Below are 20,391 nucleotides of genomic sequence, written 5' to 3' on the forward strand. Positions count from 1 at the left end.
ATTCTGTCTCCATCAGGCCTATAGTGCTAAAACCAGAGTCCAGACCTTTGAAACGGGACACAAAATGCAAGGTGCGGAAACATTCTCTGGTTTGCGTTTTGCCTTTTCGAGATCACTTTTCTTACAATAGTAAACGACCAAACAAAAAAGTATGAGAACTGCTGCCAACTTTGTTAAAAAGATCAAAAACAATCAAAGAACTGTCAAAATGACTTACCAAGAGTCATTTTGACAAAGGCCCAGAACCAAGTGAATATATTCCTGCTGCAAACTTTTGGGACTTGGATGATTATTTAAATGTGTGGGTCAAAGGGATTAAATCTCTGCTAATACGAGTTATCGGACTGGCTTCTGAAAACAAATCAATGCAAAAATGATCCAGTCTTTTTGGACAGCTTTGAAGTGAATCGATCCCGAAGTTTCGAGCTCCTGGTGCAGACGCGTGAATCCAAATCCCCCGACAGGACGTTTGCACAGCGGCGTCAGGTGTGTTTACAGCTCGGAGAGATCCCGGCGAACCAAGAAGAAGAAAAAAAAAAACGACGGCAAACATTGGACAAACAACCTGAGTGCAAAGCGCCGCTGGTAATTGATGTCAAAGTGCAGTGAAATCTCCAAATGGGGGAGGAAGCCCGTGTGACAGCGTGGAATGGTGATGTATGAGGAGGCGATCGGGCAATGTTGTGGTTCATAGGAGTCAAAACGCAAAGTGAAATTTTCCGTGGAAGTGGCGGTGGGGCCTTGGAAAGTGTAATTGATGTTTACCGAGCTTTGAAAGATTGCGGATTGTAATGGAGACTATTGTTTGTTGGGCAAAGTCTGAACCGTTTCACGACACATTTCGGTTTCACAGTGGGAAAGAATCAGCATTAAATCCCGAACTGAATTAGCAGAAGAAATATTAGCGCACTGTGAGATAACCATCCACTAGATACATCCGTAGTAAGAAGCAAATGGCGATAGAGGCAAAACAAAGCAGGAAAGCCAGCTGTGTTGGTGACTGTGACTTTTGTGCTATATTGACGTGGACAGAGAACCAAAAGCAAACACTGGATTAATCTGTGTAGGTGGCGTCAATGCAGTCACGTGTTGAGTAGAGCAAAGAGCAATGCTGTCTGACAACATGTACAAAAAGGCTGCTCAGTTTTTGGAAAATCACGATTAGATTTAGATACAGACAGATTTTAAACACGAGAGAAGACTGAAGACTCGACACTGACGGAAGGGTGTTCTGTACGTGGGTGAGGCAGGTATTACCGGCCAAACTCTTGCAAAAGTATCTGAAAAAACGCCCTAACCCGCGGACAGATGTAAGCGATGTATTTTACCTAAAAATAGACTTGCTAACATTATTTTGGTGCCTCAGCATTGGTATTTTCTGCTATATAATTTGAAATGATGTCTCTGTAACAATCAAAAAGCAACAGGCCTCGACTGGGGCTCCTCCTGCTGGTAGCTGTAGGAACAACTTATCCTTCAGTTTCGGTTCGCGGCGTGGTTTACAGCTTCAGCGCGGTCTGACGTCTCAGAACCGATATAATGTTGGATTATGGGCTTTAAAAATGTAGAGGACAGTTTCGGGTTTTGAACAATGACACAATTATATCCAGGACGTACAGAACGAAGCGCCGACACCGCAGAAGAAGAAACCGCTAAATCAAAGCTAACAGTTCTGCCCAGGTGATATGACAGACTGGATCCTTTTAGATGTTTGCCCTTTTTAATACATAATAAGTATATCGTAATAAGAGAGGTTAATTTGTTGTCTGCAGAAAATATATGACCGACATCGTTTAATTTCTAATTGCGACCATTAAAAAGGCAATTTAGCTCGGAAGGTGATAAAATAAGCAGCCATAATATTTAAGTACAGCTTACTCATTTTAGCGGCTAACTCCGACTTTTAGCTTCCCCAAAATCCGTCACTTGCATTACTTCTAACAAATACTGCTCCTCCTTCTGCGGCATATGCGAAAGCGCTAAACAGCGAAAAAAAGAAAAAAAAAGTCAGGTGGATGTTTTCAGACTTCCCAACGAACCTGTGATTTACGACAGCTCCGCGCGGCTCTGTTTTTTTTTTTTTTCGTTTGCTTTGCGGGTTGCTAAGAAACAAAGAGATTAAAAGGCTCGGGACGGCGTTTGTGTATACGTCTGCTCGACAAGATGAGACAGGGGGAGAGACGGAGGTGAGCGCAAGGGGTACGGCGGGATAATGAGGGAAGAGGAGGGAAAGACTTATGTTCAGGCCGGGCTGTTAAGTGCAGAGGTAAACAGATGAGGGAGATTTCGGGGAGTGTAGGAGGGAGGACTGCGGGGATCGACGCGGACAGCAGATTTAGACAAGCCGAGATAAGGTCTGGATTAAGGCTGGGAGACGAGAGTGAAAAGTTAGCACAAGAGTTGGACGAAGTATAGGGGGAAAACCTTGCAGAGGTGTTCATTGAAAAGTTACTTTAGAGCCATATTGCACAAAACCACCAACTCCTAGCATGCTTGTTCTACTTGATATTTTTCTCCAAAGTGGTACCGATGGAGCTTGTAACTTTCACAAGCCCTTTCCCTTTCGAAGCCTCCCTCGTCATCATCATTCACACGATTTCGACACAAAACACGAAGATCTGAAGGCGAGTTAGGGTTGCTCTTGAGCTCGGGAAAACTAGTCATAAAGTGTCCTATCAACTGAGAAAAAATACAAAATGTAAAGAAATCAAAATGCCTGATATAAAAAAAAAAGCCAAATCCAGAAAAAAAGATCAATCAGATTAAAAAAATTACGAAAAAAGGGAAGTCAAAGTAAACCAGTCCAGATTAGGCATGGATTGAAATTTTGTCTTCAAATATTTGCGACCCTGGGGCTGAGCGATATTGAGAAAAATGAATATCTTCTCTCAGTATTTTTGGGGACTTTCTCGACAACGATGGTGAAGCGATGTTTTTGCAAACCACCTGAAATATGCGAAAAAATGTGCTGGCAAACATCTTTGCTCAAGGCAATTCTCTTTTTGAGAGAGAAACTACAAAAGTGCAGAAACACAATAAAGAACAAACACAAGTATATTCCATTTGTATTTTAGCAGCGGTTTTGGAACTTTTCATTTGGTTTCTTGACATTGGAGAAATACTTGACACATATCTTACAAACAGCAATTTTGATATTCTCTCACAGATGAGATATTGCCCACCTCTAAGCGATCCACAACATTATCACAATAAGAACTATGGTTATTATGGGTGAATTGACTTTCTTAAAGATCTTCTGCTGCTTCTTCTTCTTCTTCTTTCCTAACTTTGCCTTCAGTGTGTTCATACCTCACTCACTTGGTGCACAACGAGAATATACATTTTTATTTATCTATGTTTATTTGGCTGGAGCTCATTTCCATCCATTGTCCCCCACTCACACTCCCAAACGCACACAGACACATATATGGATATACAGCTACTGTTGTATTACTGAGAAAAGCTACAGGTTTCAAGACAAAATGCTGAGGTTTAGAGCCAAGCCACAACTTCCCCATATTCTCCCAGCGGTTCACTTTGTGGAGATGCTACTTACCAGCTAAAACAGATAGTTCACACAATAGAGAGTCCTTTGTGTTGTTATTCCCTCTCAGAGCCAAATGGTGCTGTGTTCTTCTTTGGTTATTATGTTCATAAGTGATTTCCCGATATAAGAAAACACTACAATTGAGTAATCATGCCTCATAATATCACAACCTATTTGCGATTTTTACATTTAAATGCATAACGTGCTAAAATGATGAGTGAAGGAAATTACTTTTAGACTGTCAAACGTCATATTCTTGCTCAAATATCCCCACATTAGGCATTTGGTTCTATCTGAACAGCGCCCTCTTCTGGAGGAGTTTCCCCGACATTCAGAGTACCCCTGGGGGACAGCGAAATGACTGAAAGGAATCACATAGTATCTACCTTAAAACTTTAGAATCTGCTTTATGGAAACTCAGACTCAGAACCCGAGAACACAAGGCTCAAGAACACTGATCCGTGAACATCTATCGCTCAAATTCCAGAGACGGAAGCAAAAAAAAACCTCAGCCTCTCGTTCTTAGGTTATTGCAGTCGTCAAAACCTCAATTTACGATTCGACATTGATAAACCTTGCATCCCTAATCACAACTAGCATGTTACTGTACATCGTCCCACGCCTAGTCCACATTTCCATCCACTGACCTGCATTCACCCTGACGAAATTCACACCCAATCGTACACAGGTGGCTCATGTGTCTTGCCCAAGGACACAACAGTAATATGCACTGAGATCGAACAGGCAAACACCCAAACGTGAGTCACTGAGTCCTCACTTCATGGTGGATCGTTGAGTTTCTATGGCCAGTCTTTTTTCATGATTATATTATTATATTTATTGACTTTGATGCGAGTGATACATTTTCCAAGTGACAGTCTTATAGAGAACCCCCAGAGTGTTTGACTCCTGGATAGAAGCCATAAACATTTCAGTATCAACAAACGTAAAGCTCTGGGGTCGTCTGACAGAGGCGCTCAGCTGCACGAGAAAACTATATGACCGCCTCGTGCCGTACTACAACTGTTGTCATGGCTACGAGGATCCTCCACTGCCTACAATCTCCCTAGGTGCTCCGTGGGGATCCCAATGTAAGCTTTTATTTGTACAAATGATCATGCGCTTCATTCGGTTGAACCTTGGGCTTCACAGTAAAGGAGCAGCTCGCTACAGAGATATCAACATGAAGTGTAGAAATGTAGAGTATAATCCATCCTACCAAGCAAAGCCTCACACTCATGTCTTAAAGGGACTATACGGAGTTTAAATATGGTATAATTATCTAAATGTTCCAACAATGTCCTAAAGTGTAGAATGAGCTCCGACCTGCCTCTAAAATCCTGCACTGTCACTCAAAAAAGGTGTCACTTCGGGTTCGAATTGCCGTCATGCACAAGCTTAATATAGAAGGTGCAGTTACACATATGACCTGAGGTGGCAGTAGTGAGTATAAAATGGCTAACTTGCATCTAGCCCCTTTAAGTGAATGTGTCCAGTCTTGAGTCGTAAAGCTTTACAACTCAGTTAAGAAAAGAGATGCTTGATGTTTGTCCGTGATGAGTGAAAGTTACCAAAGCCGTCTTCAATTTTCGCCATTCTCTCTAAAGCCTGTGCTGCTCACATTAAACCGAAGACAAGATTTCACGGTGGCAGGGTTTTCTGACATGTTGGATATGTGTCGTGAGTCACGAAAGTCAGATAAAGTTTAGTGGCTGTCAGAGGGTGGGCCAAAGTACAAACCCCACGAGACGAGACGAGACTTTGACATAATTTGCAATAATAAAAAACATATTTTGTTTGTACGTTTCCTCTGTATGGAGCTATTGTATTGTGTTGTTTCTAACAAAATGAACAAACTAAAAAGGCTGGGAATTATGGGTAAAATCATGCATATTTTACAGAATTTGAAGCTTGAAAGTTTTTTCAGGAGGAGAAGGAGACACTTTGACTTCGATTTAGACAGATCTAAACTTAGTGGCCAAGCAGTCTGTGCCAGACACTGATGCACAGGAGAGCTTTAAACATTAAAGACCCTGTACCTGTTGTTTCCAAAGTCATTCCTAACTTTTCTAACTACATGTTTATGAAATTGATACAAATGCTTTTTAATTAGATTTTTTTTGTCCTCAAAAAGGTTAATGCTAACAACATACTAAAGGACAAAAAATGTTTAGTCCCACTAGAAACATATCAGGTGTAGTTCCCTGAAACACTAACAGATAGTTTTAATTACCGGCAGATTGACCTCTTTCTTCCTCAAATGTGCCGCAGTAACTATCCCATGATCATTTTCTGTGCTGTACGTTCTGCCTTTCCCACGCTGTCCACGCGGGTGAGTGTCATGCACGTTGTTCTGCTTCTTCAGTGCGTAGAATGTGCTTGTATAATTGCAAAATAGAAGACAGTTCCACTTGGACTCGAATCACGGCTTCCAACAGCAGAGACTTTACAGAAAGGCATCTTTCTTTTTTTAAGAGCCAATGAAGTACACATTGTTAGATAACTATTGCCTAAATGTTCCCTTAAGTCCTATAAGCTGTAGGGCTGAAACAACTAATCGATTAATCGACAACAAATCGATTATTGAAATAGTCACAGACACAGAACCATCAGCCTCGTACGCTCTCTGTTACATAATGGTACAATTGTCTATAAAAGTCTCACCTTGGACGGGCACAGTGATGCGTGGTGTGACGTCCAGCTCTACAGGTGTCCTGAAGGGGTATGAGAGGCCGGTCCATGCCCAGCAGCTCAGCAGCAGCAGCAGCCGCACACAGGGAGGCAGAGGGGGGCACATCTCATCGGGCAGACTGCTTAACTAGACCGCACCCAACGACCGGTCACTCAAACATGATCAGAGGTCCCCAGGAATGGTCCGGTGTTCTTGGGACACAATAACCTGGAAGACAAAAAACACATCATTGAGAAACAGTGGTATGTGCTATGAGAGTGAGAAATAATGTTTTTTAAAAGGGTTTCATTGTTTTGCTGCTGCAGAGTTCCTGATATAATGATAAATCCTGGTTTGATGATATATTCACTTTGATGCTTTTATGCTGAATATCTGCATTACTAGTTGTTGTCACATAAGTCGAGAAGAAACGACAAAAAAAAATCCTTACAAGGACAACAAACATCATAAATATAATATTAAGGAAGGTCTTCTGAAATGGGTTGGTATTGTGTATGGGCAGAAACTCAAAGCAGTTGGGATCGAAAAAGGTATAACGGTTCATTTGTGAAACATTAAAAAAAGAAAAAAAAAATACAAATACTGAGAGTGTTCAGGTAGAGATAAAGATCTGTTAGTGGACATATCATGTAAAACCGAGCGTTCTGCACTTCCTGGATAAAACTGAGTCATTGTTAAACCCCATACTGTCCTCCACGTAATCCAACATTATATCAGTTCTGAGCTATTCTGAGTTCAGAGTGTGTTTGTGCTGAAGAAGCTGTAAACCACACTGTAAATCGAAACTGAAAGTTAGTTATTCCGACAGCTGCCAGCAGGAGGAGCCCCAGTCAAAGTCTTCACCAGCTCTAGAGCCTGTTTATAACTTTACTATTTCATTCTTACAGAGGCGATATTCATTTCAAATTCTAAAATGTAAAAAAAAAATCAATGCTGAGGCACCAGAATAATGTTTCGAAGTCTATGTTAAGCCCATAAACATATGTCCAACATTTAAACTTATACGCATGTTAAGAAATCCTTTAGCCTTCATTTTCCTGAAGACCAAAACCTGTGTACTGTATTATCCAAACCTTCCCCACTGATTCTGATTGGATTCTCATTACTTTTCCAGCTTTTTTTTTTAAACTGTCATGTGCAGAATCTCCGAGCTCAGGTGGCGCTTTAATCAAGAGACACCAAAAGCGCGAGAACGTCAAACTGCAAAAGTGATGAGCGGCGAACGTGACGAAATCGTGCGCAACAGCCTCATTGCTCAATAAAAGATGGGAGGGCTTTGTACTGGAGATCAATGCACCGCTGAGAGGCTTTTGGCCCCGGATTCAAAAGGGGGGCTACGTAACCAAGGACTGAAACACATGACGGGGAATATATCATTGACCAAACAGGGCTGTGGAGATACGAGGCGTTTGCAAACACTGGGGGGAGATATGGGAGTGATATGGACAAATCGGAATCTAAAGAGAGATAAGGCGTGGACGGGATGGATAACACTCAGCTCAGTTCTTGAAATAGTTCTATCACACAGAACTTTTTATGTAACACTAATCTTACATGCATGATATAAGCGTTAAAGATGAGGCTTATTGCTGTGACGCTTGTAGTGATATTCTTCAGTCTGACTCTTTCCCAACAAAAGCTCTCCCTGTTTAAAGAGACTAGATGCAAAGTTGGTCATTTTGTACTCACTACTGCCACCTCAGGTCTTACGTGTAACTGCAGCTTCTATATTAAGCTCGTGCTTGACGGCACTTCAAACCCGAATAAACAGGTCTGAGCTCATTCTACACACAGGACATGGCTGGAACATGTAGGGGGATGAAAATACTTAGTTTATACTTAATGTTTAAACTCTGTATAGTCCCTTTAAAGCTTGGACCGAATACCTGCACAAGAGAGCAGCTGTGCTTTGAGAAAACTTCAAGGACGCAAAGGTGACTTTATTAAAATACTGGAGGGTCGCACGACATGTGTTGCTTGCCCTGTTTTAAAATAGTCACAAGGAGTTTGAAAAGTGACAAAATCTCTTTCAAAGTAGATTGGACCAGCACCTGCCCTCGCTTCCCGTGAACTATCATTTATATAACGGTATGACACAAATTCTTATGATACGTAAATTATAGTCCAACCCTACAAAGTATCTAGTAGTTTCACTTCCTTGTTATTCAAGCGATCTCCCACAAGCTCCACCTATGGCCGCTGAACCTCTTTGTTTCTTTCCGTGTCTCTATATCTTTATTTGGTAGAAAATGCGTCCATATTTCAGCATTTGTTAAAGTACTGCAGCCGTGGAGCACTGCCCTCAGGAAATGTTTGAGGCCCGGCACCAAAGAACACACCACATGACGCAAGAGTTTTGTCGGGGCATCTGAACTCTGTTTGCTGATAAATTCATTGCGCTTCGTCTGTTGTACGAACAATCATCGTGAAGTTCTCGTGCTGTATCATCGAGTGATGCGACGTTGATGTCCGAGCGGCTTCATTGAACGGCTCGAACCGGATCTCAATTGTGAGGAGAGTCGGCTCTTTCTTTCAGTCCATTTTACCCAGAACTCTTTTTAAGTCTTCTGAACGGCTCCCAAAGACTTCCATCACGAGTATTATTGTTCGCATTGGCCTACATTTCTATATCTCTTCTTTCTCATTGACTGGGCCGTTCATTGTCAACAGCACATTGCTTTAATTTGAATTCCTAGTAATCTTAGTTTCGTCTAGTTTACATATAAGTCCTGAATGAGTCCGGGTTCTCAGACGGCCTTAGCGTGTATTGCTGTTACCTGAGAGCGCGCAGATCCACAGGAGGGGGGCCGACAGGGAGCTTCACTTGTGAAATATGAAAATTCGCAGAAGTGTGCGCTCTGCGGTGAATCCCAATGTTATTTCAGCTTTTTGCGCAGAGAGATCACAAGTCACCTATCAAATGCATGCGTGCACTGCCTCCCCGCTGACAAAACACTGACACTGGGCCATCGCTCAGGCAGGGGCGAAACGCGGGAGCAGAGAGCACTATTTCTGAGACTTTTAGAGTGAGAAATCCAAAAAAGGGAAAAGCTCATTAGCCACTGCAATATCTATACAGACATGTCATAGTTTATCTGTTTTTGTAAATTTGTGATTAATTTGTGTTAACACTTGTGCTTCACAGCTAGGTCCTGGGTTCGATTCCCACCGGGGTCTTTCTGTGTGGAGTTTGTATAGATACAGACGGCATCTCTGGAATCGCCCATATATGGTCATTTTTGAAAACAGTTAAGGGGGAAAACAATTTTGAAAAAATGTAAATTTTCTCTAATTATTCAAAAAATACCGTTTTCTACTAAATAATGATGCAAAGACATGGGGAGGAGCAAAGTGCTTCAACAGCCCATAAATACATGAATAACTGTGAATGCTATCTTGATGCTACATGTTAGCATCGGGCTAATGCTAACGGTTAGCTAGCGCTTGCTACAACTGCCGTTTTTTCACTTCAACTTAACAATGTGTTGCGACAAAATATCCATATGGGCCCGATTTACACTTGACTTTATTTATGTGATAAATAAGTTGATATACCAAAATTGTGTTTCTCTAAAGATTCTATTTTCCACCTCAGCGAAGCCACGCCCCCTTCTATGACGAGATGCCGTCTGTATCTGTGTACTCCAGTTTCCCCTACTACTAAAAACATGTACAATAGCTGAATCCTCCAGCCAGGTGATTCTGTCCATCAGTTTGACTCCACATCTAGAAACGGGTTGTCAAAGAATGGGTCAATGCAGAGGACAAATTTGGTGGTACAGTTGTTGTTTAATGACAAATAAAGCACCATAACCCTTTATAGGACAAGTGGCTACTTTTGGTAATTTCCACACACTTTACACATGGCCTCCCTGCTGCACATCAGTAAAGGTAAAGAAGCATGTAGTCCTCACTCAGCCAATCAGAAGAGATCACCCAACATCACAGATCCCACTACTGTGGCATTTGACCAATCAGCAGAGACTGGTCGCGCTCTCAACTTCCTGTTTTCTCTGAAGTCTGACAAAGACCCAAAGTGGCTACATTCATGGTACATTTCTTTACATAACTTGAAAACTAAGAACAGTATTTTCTTGACAAAAGAACCAATAAACCCTCAGACTATGCTTTCATGTTGCCACAGGTTATTTTTAGTCAAATTTTGAGTCAAATAAGACAAGAGGTGAGTGACCCCGCCCACTGCACGTAAAGCACAATTCATGACAAAAACTCTAGCACACCAGCACCCCGAGACCTGCAAGTACTTTTTGTATTGTTTATATATAAACCTTTGTATTTTTTGAAAATGTTATAACAGAACTAAACTCTAAAGTTTAAATGATTTATTTCAAAGCATTTCAATGAGTGCCCTATAAAGGCTTAACCTTAAAGGAATAGGCCACCGTTTTTACATACTAAAATATGTTCTTACCTCACTTTAGTCGAGTTAATATATCCCCGTCTGGTCTTTGTCCGCGCGCTCTGTCACGCAAACGGAGCACATACGCAGCCTCTCCCACATGTCACATAGCTCCGAAAAAGCTCACGATAGAAGCTACCAAGCTCTTGCACGTGTTCCCTATTTAAATAAAGTTACGTGAAGTGTTTTCATGCGAAGTATATTTACACAGAAATGTAACATGTCGATTTTATAAGCAAATAAAAAGGGGGACTATATTGTGAGGCGTAATGATACGAGGAGCAAAACGTCCGCGCAGTAACTCCTAAAGGTTATTGACGGAAGTGAGCGGGGGAAGTCTTTCTCCTCGTATCATTACGCCTCACAATATAGTCCCCCTTTTTATTTGCTTATAAAATCGACATGTTACATTTCTGTGTAAATATACTTCGCATGAAAACACTTCACGTAACTTTATTTAAATAGGGAACTCGTGGAAGAGCTTGGTAGCTTCTATCGTGAGCTTTTTCGGAGCTATGTGACATGTGGGAGAGGCTGCGTATGTGCTCCGTTTGCCTGGCAGAGCGCACGGACAAATACCAGACGGGGATATATTAACACGTCTAAAGTGAGGTAAGAGCATATCTCAGTATGTAAAAACGGTGGCCTATTCCTTTAACTATAATCTTATCATTAGACAGAGAGGCGTGTAAATATCATCTTTTTTTTTTTTGCCTGATGGTTTTATTCGACAGGACAGCAAAGGGTGAAAGAGGCGAGACATTCAGTAAATTGTCGAGATTCGAACCCTCAACACTGAGGCTGGAAATGTGTTCTGCCACGTGTGCAGCAGCCTAACCACTAAGCTATATTAACCCCCTGAACCTGAGGCACATGAAGACATTTAGTTGGCAAACATGCTGACAGACCAGAGTGACGCCAAACAAAACAATGGCTCTGCCTTATAAGTATCTAGTAATAGTCCTCTCTAGGATTCAGTCAGTACTATTGGATTATTTTTCATTTTAAAGTGTGAAGTCAGCCTCCACCTAAGGCCCAAACAAATGCAGCACTTGCGAATTAAAATGATTACATCATCTAAAAAAACACCATATTTTCTCCATTGTAAGCATTTCTGTAACAAAAACATGCAAATATGCAATTAGTTAATGAGACTATTAATAGGTACTTGTTCTGAGAACAAACCCAAGAGGCTTTCAGACTTCCCTTTAGTGGAGGTTACCAAAGGTTGAGATCATGACCTTTAACCTCAAGTGTTGCTTAGTATCTCTTGTCACTTTTGTTTCCACTCAATCCCTGAAATAAAAATCATCAAGGAAATCATCTACAAGCTCCTGCATATTTAAACTTTACTTAAATTCACTTCTGATGGACCTGCTTGCCTAATTAAACTAATGATTTAAAGAAGACATTGGACCAAACGAATAAACTTGTACAAAATAGTTAATCTGTCTCCCCGATTCACCAATTCACCCAACTGGCCTGCCCTGAATGTAAAACAAAAACCTGACAGTGTCGTGAGAAAACAAAGGAGGCTCATCCAGGTCAGCGAAAGTGCAGCCGCCTCAAGCAGGTACAATTAGCGCCGCTCACTACAAGCAGTCTGCCAGTGTCAATCCTCTCAGCTGTACAGAAGCACAATGTCTGTACAATATTAGCTTCCAATAAAATCACTCAGAAAAACGGCCCAGGTTCTCAAAATACATGAGGATTTTCTAAATTATAACAAATGTCCCAGTCAGAAGCTTTTCGTGGACTTTTCTTCGTTTTGGACAGAATTCTGCATCACCTTTTGATCACAGCGTATACGCCCGCCCCTTCTCTTTCCTCTTGAATTGCTCTGAATAGCGTTTCAACATTGAGTGTTTATACATTTGCATTGCACATAAGCTGAAGAAATTTTAAGACGCAAATCATGTTCCAAACTGTGCCATGAAAGTGAAAGCCACTTGCTCTGCCCATCTCACACTAAGCTCGACGCCCAAAGCCCACAGCTGTCATCCAGGTATACAAAAACTATGAAACTAACAATATAGTGACCAGCCGCCCATGTGCACATGAATGTGTCACGCTCTTCAGTATTTTTAGAACAAACAGGGCTCACTCCGAGCCCGGACCTTCGGACGACTCACACAACTCCACAATGTGCCCTGTGTACAGTCCTGTCAGCGCCCTGTGTGTCCGGACATCCTGTGCTCCTCACAAAGATGTCTGTTTACTGAACTCTGTTGATTACGCGCTTATGCAATGGCAATAACTGCAGCCGCGACTAATGAGGAATGTACAGAGTAAACATGCATAGAAGCAGCTGCTGGCTCGTTTCCAAACAAAAGCATCTTGATCGTAAAGTTGAAATTGATGAGGTTCTACAAAACGCCTGTGCTGATGTTTGTCGTTTAGCTAAGCTTTCAGAGTCGTTGTTTGCATTCACTGCTCATTGGTCACACAGCGGCAGATGCTTTAGCTGGAACATGTAGATCCTGATCTCGTCCTTCTCTCCAGGATAAGCTTGTTTTTTTTTTATAAACCAATCAAATTATCAGTGGAGACACATCTGGGTTCAAGCTAGGTCTGTTGTTCTTTACAAAAATAGCTTATTCTTCACTCCTCTCTCAAACCATCTTCTCTCTCGAGCTAAGATTTCAGCCTCAGTGTCATCAAAAGTGTGGTTAGTGGCTTCAAAATATGGAGACTGCTGCTTTCTCTACTGCGCTGATACATTCTCTTGTGCAGTGGCTGTTATGTTTCCCTGATATACCTTCCCTACAGTGCAGGAGGGGAAATAATAATAATAAAACCTTTTTATTTTTTAAAGCGTCAAACAACTGGTATTTGGGTACTTGACATGACGTTCATTTTTTGTGTCTGGTAATTGTAATACAAGTAAAAAGTACAATTTAAGAGACTTACCTATTTTATGTAACTGATGACGTTTTTGATCAATTTCATTTTAAAATACTTTTTTATTTGGACATTAACTTGTGTCGTAATTATGTGAAATGTCCTGCGGTGTGACAGCTTATACAGTCCCACGCTAGAATGTATTTTTAATAAGAAAAAATCTATCTATGTGTCAGCAAGGGGAAATTATGTCTTGTTAAAAGATTACAAAATGTAATTGTTAGAATAACTTTGGATGATTCTTCCAAAATATTCAAAAATTACAAGGTATGTCAAAAGGTACAGGTAGTGCAAACAACTTCTGATGTTAAAATATCAACAGCAAAGCCATAGCAGATAGTTTTAGGTCTCCTTGAATGACATGATAACAATTATATTTCTATTGATAGTTATTTTTTTCCAATTAATTAAAGCACTTTTCATGTGTCGCGCCGCATGACATTTGGCAGCAAATCTATGCCAAAAACTCGTAAAAAACACAGAAAATAAAAAGATATCTTGAATTCAAAAACTGCAGACCTTTAGGATGACGATTAGAATGAATCTGTTGTAAAATAATCACTTTCCAAAAACAAGTTGACGTAAGGCTGACATCAATGCAGACCATTGACCACCTGTGCTGTAAAACGCATTCTTTCAAGTTAACACAACTTCATCTAATTGCATCACAATCTGAATGTAAGCACTCTCGGATGTCTCGGACACTGTGGATGTCCGGAGGGCAGGCAGTAAACCTCAAACACGCTGTTGGTATGTCTCCTACACATGTCGTCAGCCATGATAGGCATCTCCGCAATGCAAAACTACCTGTGCTGTCCTTGCGGCTAACTTTTCAGGCGAGAGGAGAGGAGGAGAGCTTTTGTCTTCTTAAATCCTGTCCAAATCCGCAGCAAGAACTTAAGCCACGCTGTAAAAACACTTCCTGGAAAGACACACGTGGAATACAAAAGTCACAGATCAGGCGGGCTCAGAACTGATCCCAGAATACTAATAATGTGAGTGTATGCGAGGATAAGGCGCGTGATTGGAGCCGTCAATGCCGTATTGAGGGGCTCCGTTTGGCTCTCCCCCTCCTCAGTGTGACTTCTTTATAAGGCACATGTTTGACAGCAAATCACTCACAGGCATGACAGGGATCACACTACTGTCACACAGCCACGCTGGGAAGGGGGTACAATTATAGAAATGAAAATAAGGCAGAAGTATTGTGTATTAAGTATTGTTGTATCCATGAGTGGGAAAAAATATGGACTGATATAATATTTCAAGACAAGCGTAATGATTGAAGCTTTGCTAAAAATCAAGCGAGAACAACATTTAATTGGACTAAAATGTACTGTTTTTATATTCTAAGCTGTTGGTCTACATCAAGGGTAAGCAACGTCAGGCCCGGGGGCCAAATCCGGCCCGCCAGCACACAACCTCTGGCCCCCCAAGATGATTTTGCGACATATTATTGTGTGAATAAGAGATAAATTGTGTCAATTTTTTTAATTTCCTGTCAGAGGACCCCACTTGGTCATAGCTTATGAAAAGCAAGAATTCTCAACTTGTGGTTCGGGACCAGAAAGTGGGTTACGGCACCAAAATCAAAAAATCAAATAAAAATTTTCCATCTGAAACTGCATGGAAACACTACCGGAGACAGTCAAAATGAAAGTTATTGGACTGTTTTTTTATTTTTTTTTATTTGAGATGATATATGACAATTGACAGTTTGGTTCGCTGCTTGTCACCTTAGGGTAGTGGTGGGTCCTGAAGCCGTGCCACTTGAGATTGAGAACCACTGATGTAAAAGCATTGGCTGAAAAAAAAGTTATAATGGTGAGGTTTGGCCCTCGGTGCTTTGGCAATGGTTAAAATCGGCCCTCCACAACGTAAACTTGCCTACCCCTGGACTACATGGATGGTTAAATTGAAATCAGTAAAGCAAACAATAAAAGTAGGGTTTTATGGCAGGTTTACAGTGAGTGACAGTTCTTTTCATTATTCTATCACTCATTCATGTGTGATAGAAAAACAGTGAGCACCATTCGGGTCACCACCAATCGTATAGGTGTTCACCGAGCCACAGGCAAGTCAAGTCAAGTGTCTTACTGACGGATGATAAAAAGGAGGGATAACCTATATATCAGCCGATTTATTTAAGGGTGAATCAGTTCGTTACTCAATCGACAACGCCCTGTTTCCCCTGCCATTATTTACTACAGCCTTTTATTATGCAGCACTAATCACTGATGGATAAAACAAGCGCCTTTAACAAATCCGTTCTGCTAATCCATGAGAAACTCAAATATTCCTCTACAAATGCGGTCCAAAATATAGATGACTAACTGATTGTGGAAACTGCTGCTTTCTCCGCTGTGCTGGTACATTCTCTTGTGCAGTGGCTGTTCCCCCCGCCCCCCCCAATATACCTGCCCTACAGTGCAGGGGGAAAATAACAATGTAAAACCTTTTTTTTTATCTTTTAAAGTGTCAAACAACTGGTATTTGGGTACGTGACATAACATCTTTTTTTGTGTTATGAAGTTGTAGTAATAGTAATACAAGTAAAAACTACAGCTCGATCTATTGTGATGACCATCTGTGCTGTAAAACGCATTCTTTCAAGTAAACACAACTTCACTAATTACATTACAATCTTAATTGACAACGCCCTGTTTCCCCTGCCATTACTTTGGACTACAGCCTTTTATTATGCAGCACTAATCACTGATGGATAAAACAAGCGCCTTTAACAAATCCATTCTGCTAATCCATGAGAAACTCAAATATTCCTCTTACAAATGCGGTCCCTGATTTCTGCCTTCAGCAAAATGCTTTGCAGTTACTGAACCTGAATATAATACAATATAATATAAACATTGAAATTAAAACAACAATATTTCTAACAACATCTTATTTTCCCTTGCAGTGTGTACATGTAGCCATACCATGTCAAATGATTGTGGTAATATGTCAACCTCTTAACATTTAGACAACTTAATTATAATAACATTATATCACACAGTGGTAGCAGATAAGTCAAGCAAGTAGTAAAATACCACCAACCACCAACATCAGGGGTACGTATGGGTTTGCTTTCCCCCCTATAGTCTGTATATGGAGCCGTAGTGAAGCTAAATCATCGACCAACCCAGTCCTACTTCCTGGACCAATGAAAACCTTCACAAACATCTGTAGATAGAGGTTCTGAAGACAGTGGTCCAAACTGAATGACTCTTTTCTTTTCTTTGTCAAGACATTTTGGGCCTGACATTGCCAGCCCTCGACGTACATCATCATCAACTGCAGCATTTTGTTGAGGTTCACCAACTTAAATAATCGTTTAAATGTGCTTATTCTGAACATGCTGCATTTATCAGTTTAGTGGTTAGTTTAAATGCTCAGCTTTTAGCCAGAGCATATCCTGCATTCAGTAAACGGCTCTGTCTGTAGAGGCTCTTCACATTACAGACTCATATTGCCGCTGTGAGACCTCGGTTTCTCTGTGTGGCTGAAAAATTGACAAACAAGTTCTGCGTATCGCTCAAACGAACCCTAACTTGTCCCATGTGTGTGTAGCCTACAGAAACACCCAATTTGATTCTTTTCTTCTCTGCGCTCTCTTCCCAAAGTGCTTTATAAATAGTTGATAGCACATTAGAAGGAGCTTATTATAACTCCCTCTCACTGTCATCTTAAATCTATTACTTTTGATTTCTTCTAACTATCCTGGACCTCAAACTGCACTGTAGTCTTTAATAGTTAATTGGCTACGGAGCTCTCCAGTCAAAACTTTGCAGAAACGAGCCCCGAGGACACGAAGGCGGCTCCTCCATTCTTAATACACTTTATTCGCTTTCTGACAGCCAACTTTGTATCCCTTGACGTTAGCTCGACAAAAACGGCTCCTTGTCAGTCTATTATGATAAGTGTCCGCGAACCTGCCTGAATGGGTGAGATTGGCGCAGTGCAGTGACAGCCCTATCAACAAGACAACAACTCTCTTCTCCCAGAGGACGCCAATGTCTCCTGTGTACGCGGGGGAAACAAATAGGAGACAGCTATTAAGAGCCAAAGCCATTGAGAAGGATGATAGCGAAAAGAAAGGCGGCTTTAAAATACTAAAGTTTCACAGACAAGGGGCTCTGACAAAGGGAACACGAGGGAACAGAGCCGAGCCTTGTGTGAGAAAAAGTTGGGAGTGTTGTCTCCGGTGCCAAGACGCTGATTGTAACTAATTGTGGTTACTTAGAAGTCTTTTGGTGAGGCTATTCTTCTGCGGTAAATAAAACCGTGACAGTGAATTAGCATTGTGTAGTATAGTTGGGACAATCGATACATCTGGAACTGATTGCTCTATTATGGGCCGCTGCTGGAAGCTGGAGTCAGGCAACTGTGGATAGGGGATGGATACAGTACAGACGGCAGCTCTGGAATCAGCCATATATGGTCATGTTTGAAGCAGCAGACGGGGGAAAACAAAGAGAAAAAAAATTCTCCAATTATTCAAAAAATACTTTAGCAGCTGCTGATATATATTTTTCTTCTAAATAAAGATACAAAGACATGGAGAGGAGCAAAGTGGTTCAACAGTCCATAAATTGTAGAGAATTCTAACATGAGGCTTCATTTTAGCATCACGCTACATGCTAACGCTAGCTATGACTGCTGTTTTTTCGCTTCGACTGAACGAACTGCAGTGTGAAAAAACCTCCATATGGACCCAAATTGACTTTGATTTGTGTGTGATCAGATTTATTTATTCCGCCAGAAAACAGCTAAAAAGAGTGAAAAATGGTGTTTCCCAAAACATACTTCCCCCTCGGCGAGTCCACGCACCCATGGATGTATATAGCTATGGATACAGTAATGTCTGGTCAACAGACCTTTGAGGAATTATTTTATTCAACAAAAACATTTGAGGAATTAACTAAAACATATAGACGGGCAATAATCAATAATATTTTCTTGACACAAATGGTTGACGTTTCGAGATTCATCGGTAGACAGACGGCAATGTGTAAGAGGGCGTGGTGGTGAGAAAAACTCTTGGTATCACAATTTTTCACTCTTTTCTGCCGTTTTCTGGCGGACTATGAACATATTTATCACACACCAATAAAGTTAAGTCAAAATCAGGTCCATGTGGATGTCTTTTTAACGCAAATTGTTCAGTAGAAGCGAAAAACGCCACTCATTGCTAAGGTTAGCATATGTAGCATGACGCTAACGCTAGCTTCCTTTATGTATTTATTTGCTGTTGAACCACGTTGCTCCTCTCCATGTCTCTGCATCTTTATTTGCAAGATAAATCCATGATTCAACATTTGTTAAAGTCATAATGGAGAAATCCCGTCTGTACCTATCCCTTCTCCAGAGCCAAGGTCTGTGCCAGGATTCCCACAAGGTTACAAATGTGGCCGGTGGTACTCAACAGTGCACAGGCACCAGTCACCAAGCATGTACACTAACACTGTGCAAATTCTGTTAAACAAAAGAGCTAAAACTTGTTAGGTTGACAATAATAAGACATTTTTGTGGCAAGAAATGTCTAGCTGTAATGATTCTAATGGATGGCACTGGATTATAATAAATGTGGTGTCTAAGGTTTGTGAGCAGATATAGGACCATTTTGTTGGTTTGACATTGGTTTTGCTCAATCAGGTGTAATATTCTTTATAATGTGTTCCGTCCTGGTGCCTGTCTGTCCACGATCAGGGGGAGACTGGGGTTGGCAGTATCACCATTTGCATTTGTGCATATATTTTGGTAGAGAGCAGCTGTACTTACAAGCTAACTGTTTCGGAGACAATTTATTTACAGGCACTTTTATTATTTGATGCGTAAGTTCACTTCTTAGAAATGCCAAAAAGTATGAAATGTTTTGTTGAAACAGGCCTTTCAGCTGTGACAGGTGAAACATCCTCAGGGCTGGTTTTCACAGAATGACAGAAAGTCAAAATCATGTGCCTCATGGAATACAGAGATGGGGAAATCCACTTAGCACAAACACCTGATACACAAAAATGAATGACATTTTCAGATTCTGTGTTGTAAAACGCTGTAAATCACGTTTAAAAAATGCAGACACCTCACAAAACGTATTTTCTTGTAGTGTCTTACAACACAACTACAGTACATTCAATTAAATTCAAAGAAAAGTAAGTTCTTCATTTTATCAAAGTGTGTAAAAACGAGACAGAAAAAAAAAAAAAAAAATCGAGATTAGGACTTAACATGGGCTGAACAGGAAATGCCATGACTAAAACTGGAGGAAAATTGAACCTGATAGCCTCTGGTTGCACCACAGCGCAAAACAATCGCATGATCTTGAGTGTCACCCAAAACCGATTCTATTCCTCGACACGGTACCTCACCCACTTTTTAATCGTGACATCTGAATTTCAAAACTTTTGATGCTGAAAAAGAGAAAAGTTTCAACAATCCATAAATCCTGTTCTGCTCTAATGACTGCGCACTACAGAGAAAATCATTTATTGATCCCTCCATTATTATAGAGTCAGACGTTTTTTTGGGACTTATGTAAAAAGTTCTGTGCGATCTCTGTGAAGTAAAATTCTCCTTTTGCCAAGTAATGACAAAAAATCCTTTTAAAATAAGCCGATCATAGTAAATTTGATTTGATTATCTTCATATTCAAATGTATGAACTGCCAACAGATACTCAGCGCATTGTCCATTCAGCCAAGTTCCTTTGCATTTCACCATCGCAAATCCCTGGTGACTAATCAAGTACTAACAAAGGTGACTTGTTTTGAGACGTGATTCAGAAGTCATGTGACTGAGACAAGGAAAAAAAAACACATCAAAGGTGATATCACAA

At 40.8% G+C, this 20,391-nt stretch overlaps 1 protein-coding gene across 1 annotated transcript in view; it reads right to left on the minus strand.

The window, feature by feature from the left end:
* LOC306965454 (semaphorin-4G-like) overlaps positions 1 to 6,430 on the minus strand; it is a 43,819-nt gene extending 37,389 nt beyond the window's left edge. Inside the window, exon 1 of the mRNA XM_079559898.1 lies at positions 6,212 to 6,430. Within this exon, the coding sequence (XP_079416024.1) occupies positions 6,212 to 6,344 (133 nt within the window). The 5' untranslated portion in view covers positions 6,345 to 6,430. The remainder of the gene's footprint in view (positions 1 to 6,211) is intronic.
* Between the last annotated feature and the right edge of the window lie 13,961 nt (positions 6,431 to 20,391).

Source organism: Gobius niger (genome assembly GCF_951799975.1).
Source record: "Gobius niger genome assembly, chromosome: 7".
NCBI lineage: Eukaryota > Metazoa > Chordata > Actinopteri > Gobiiformes > Gobiidae > Gobius > Gobius niger.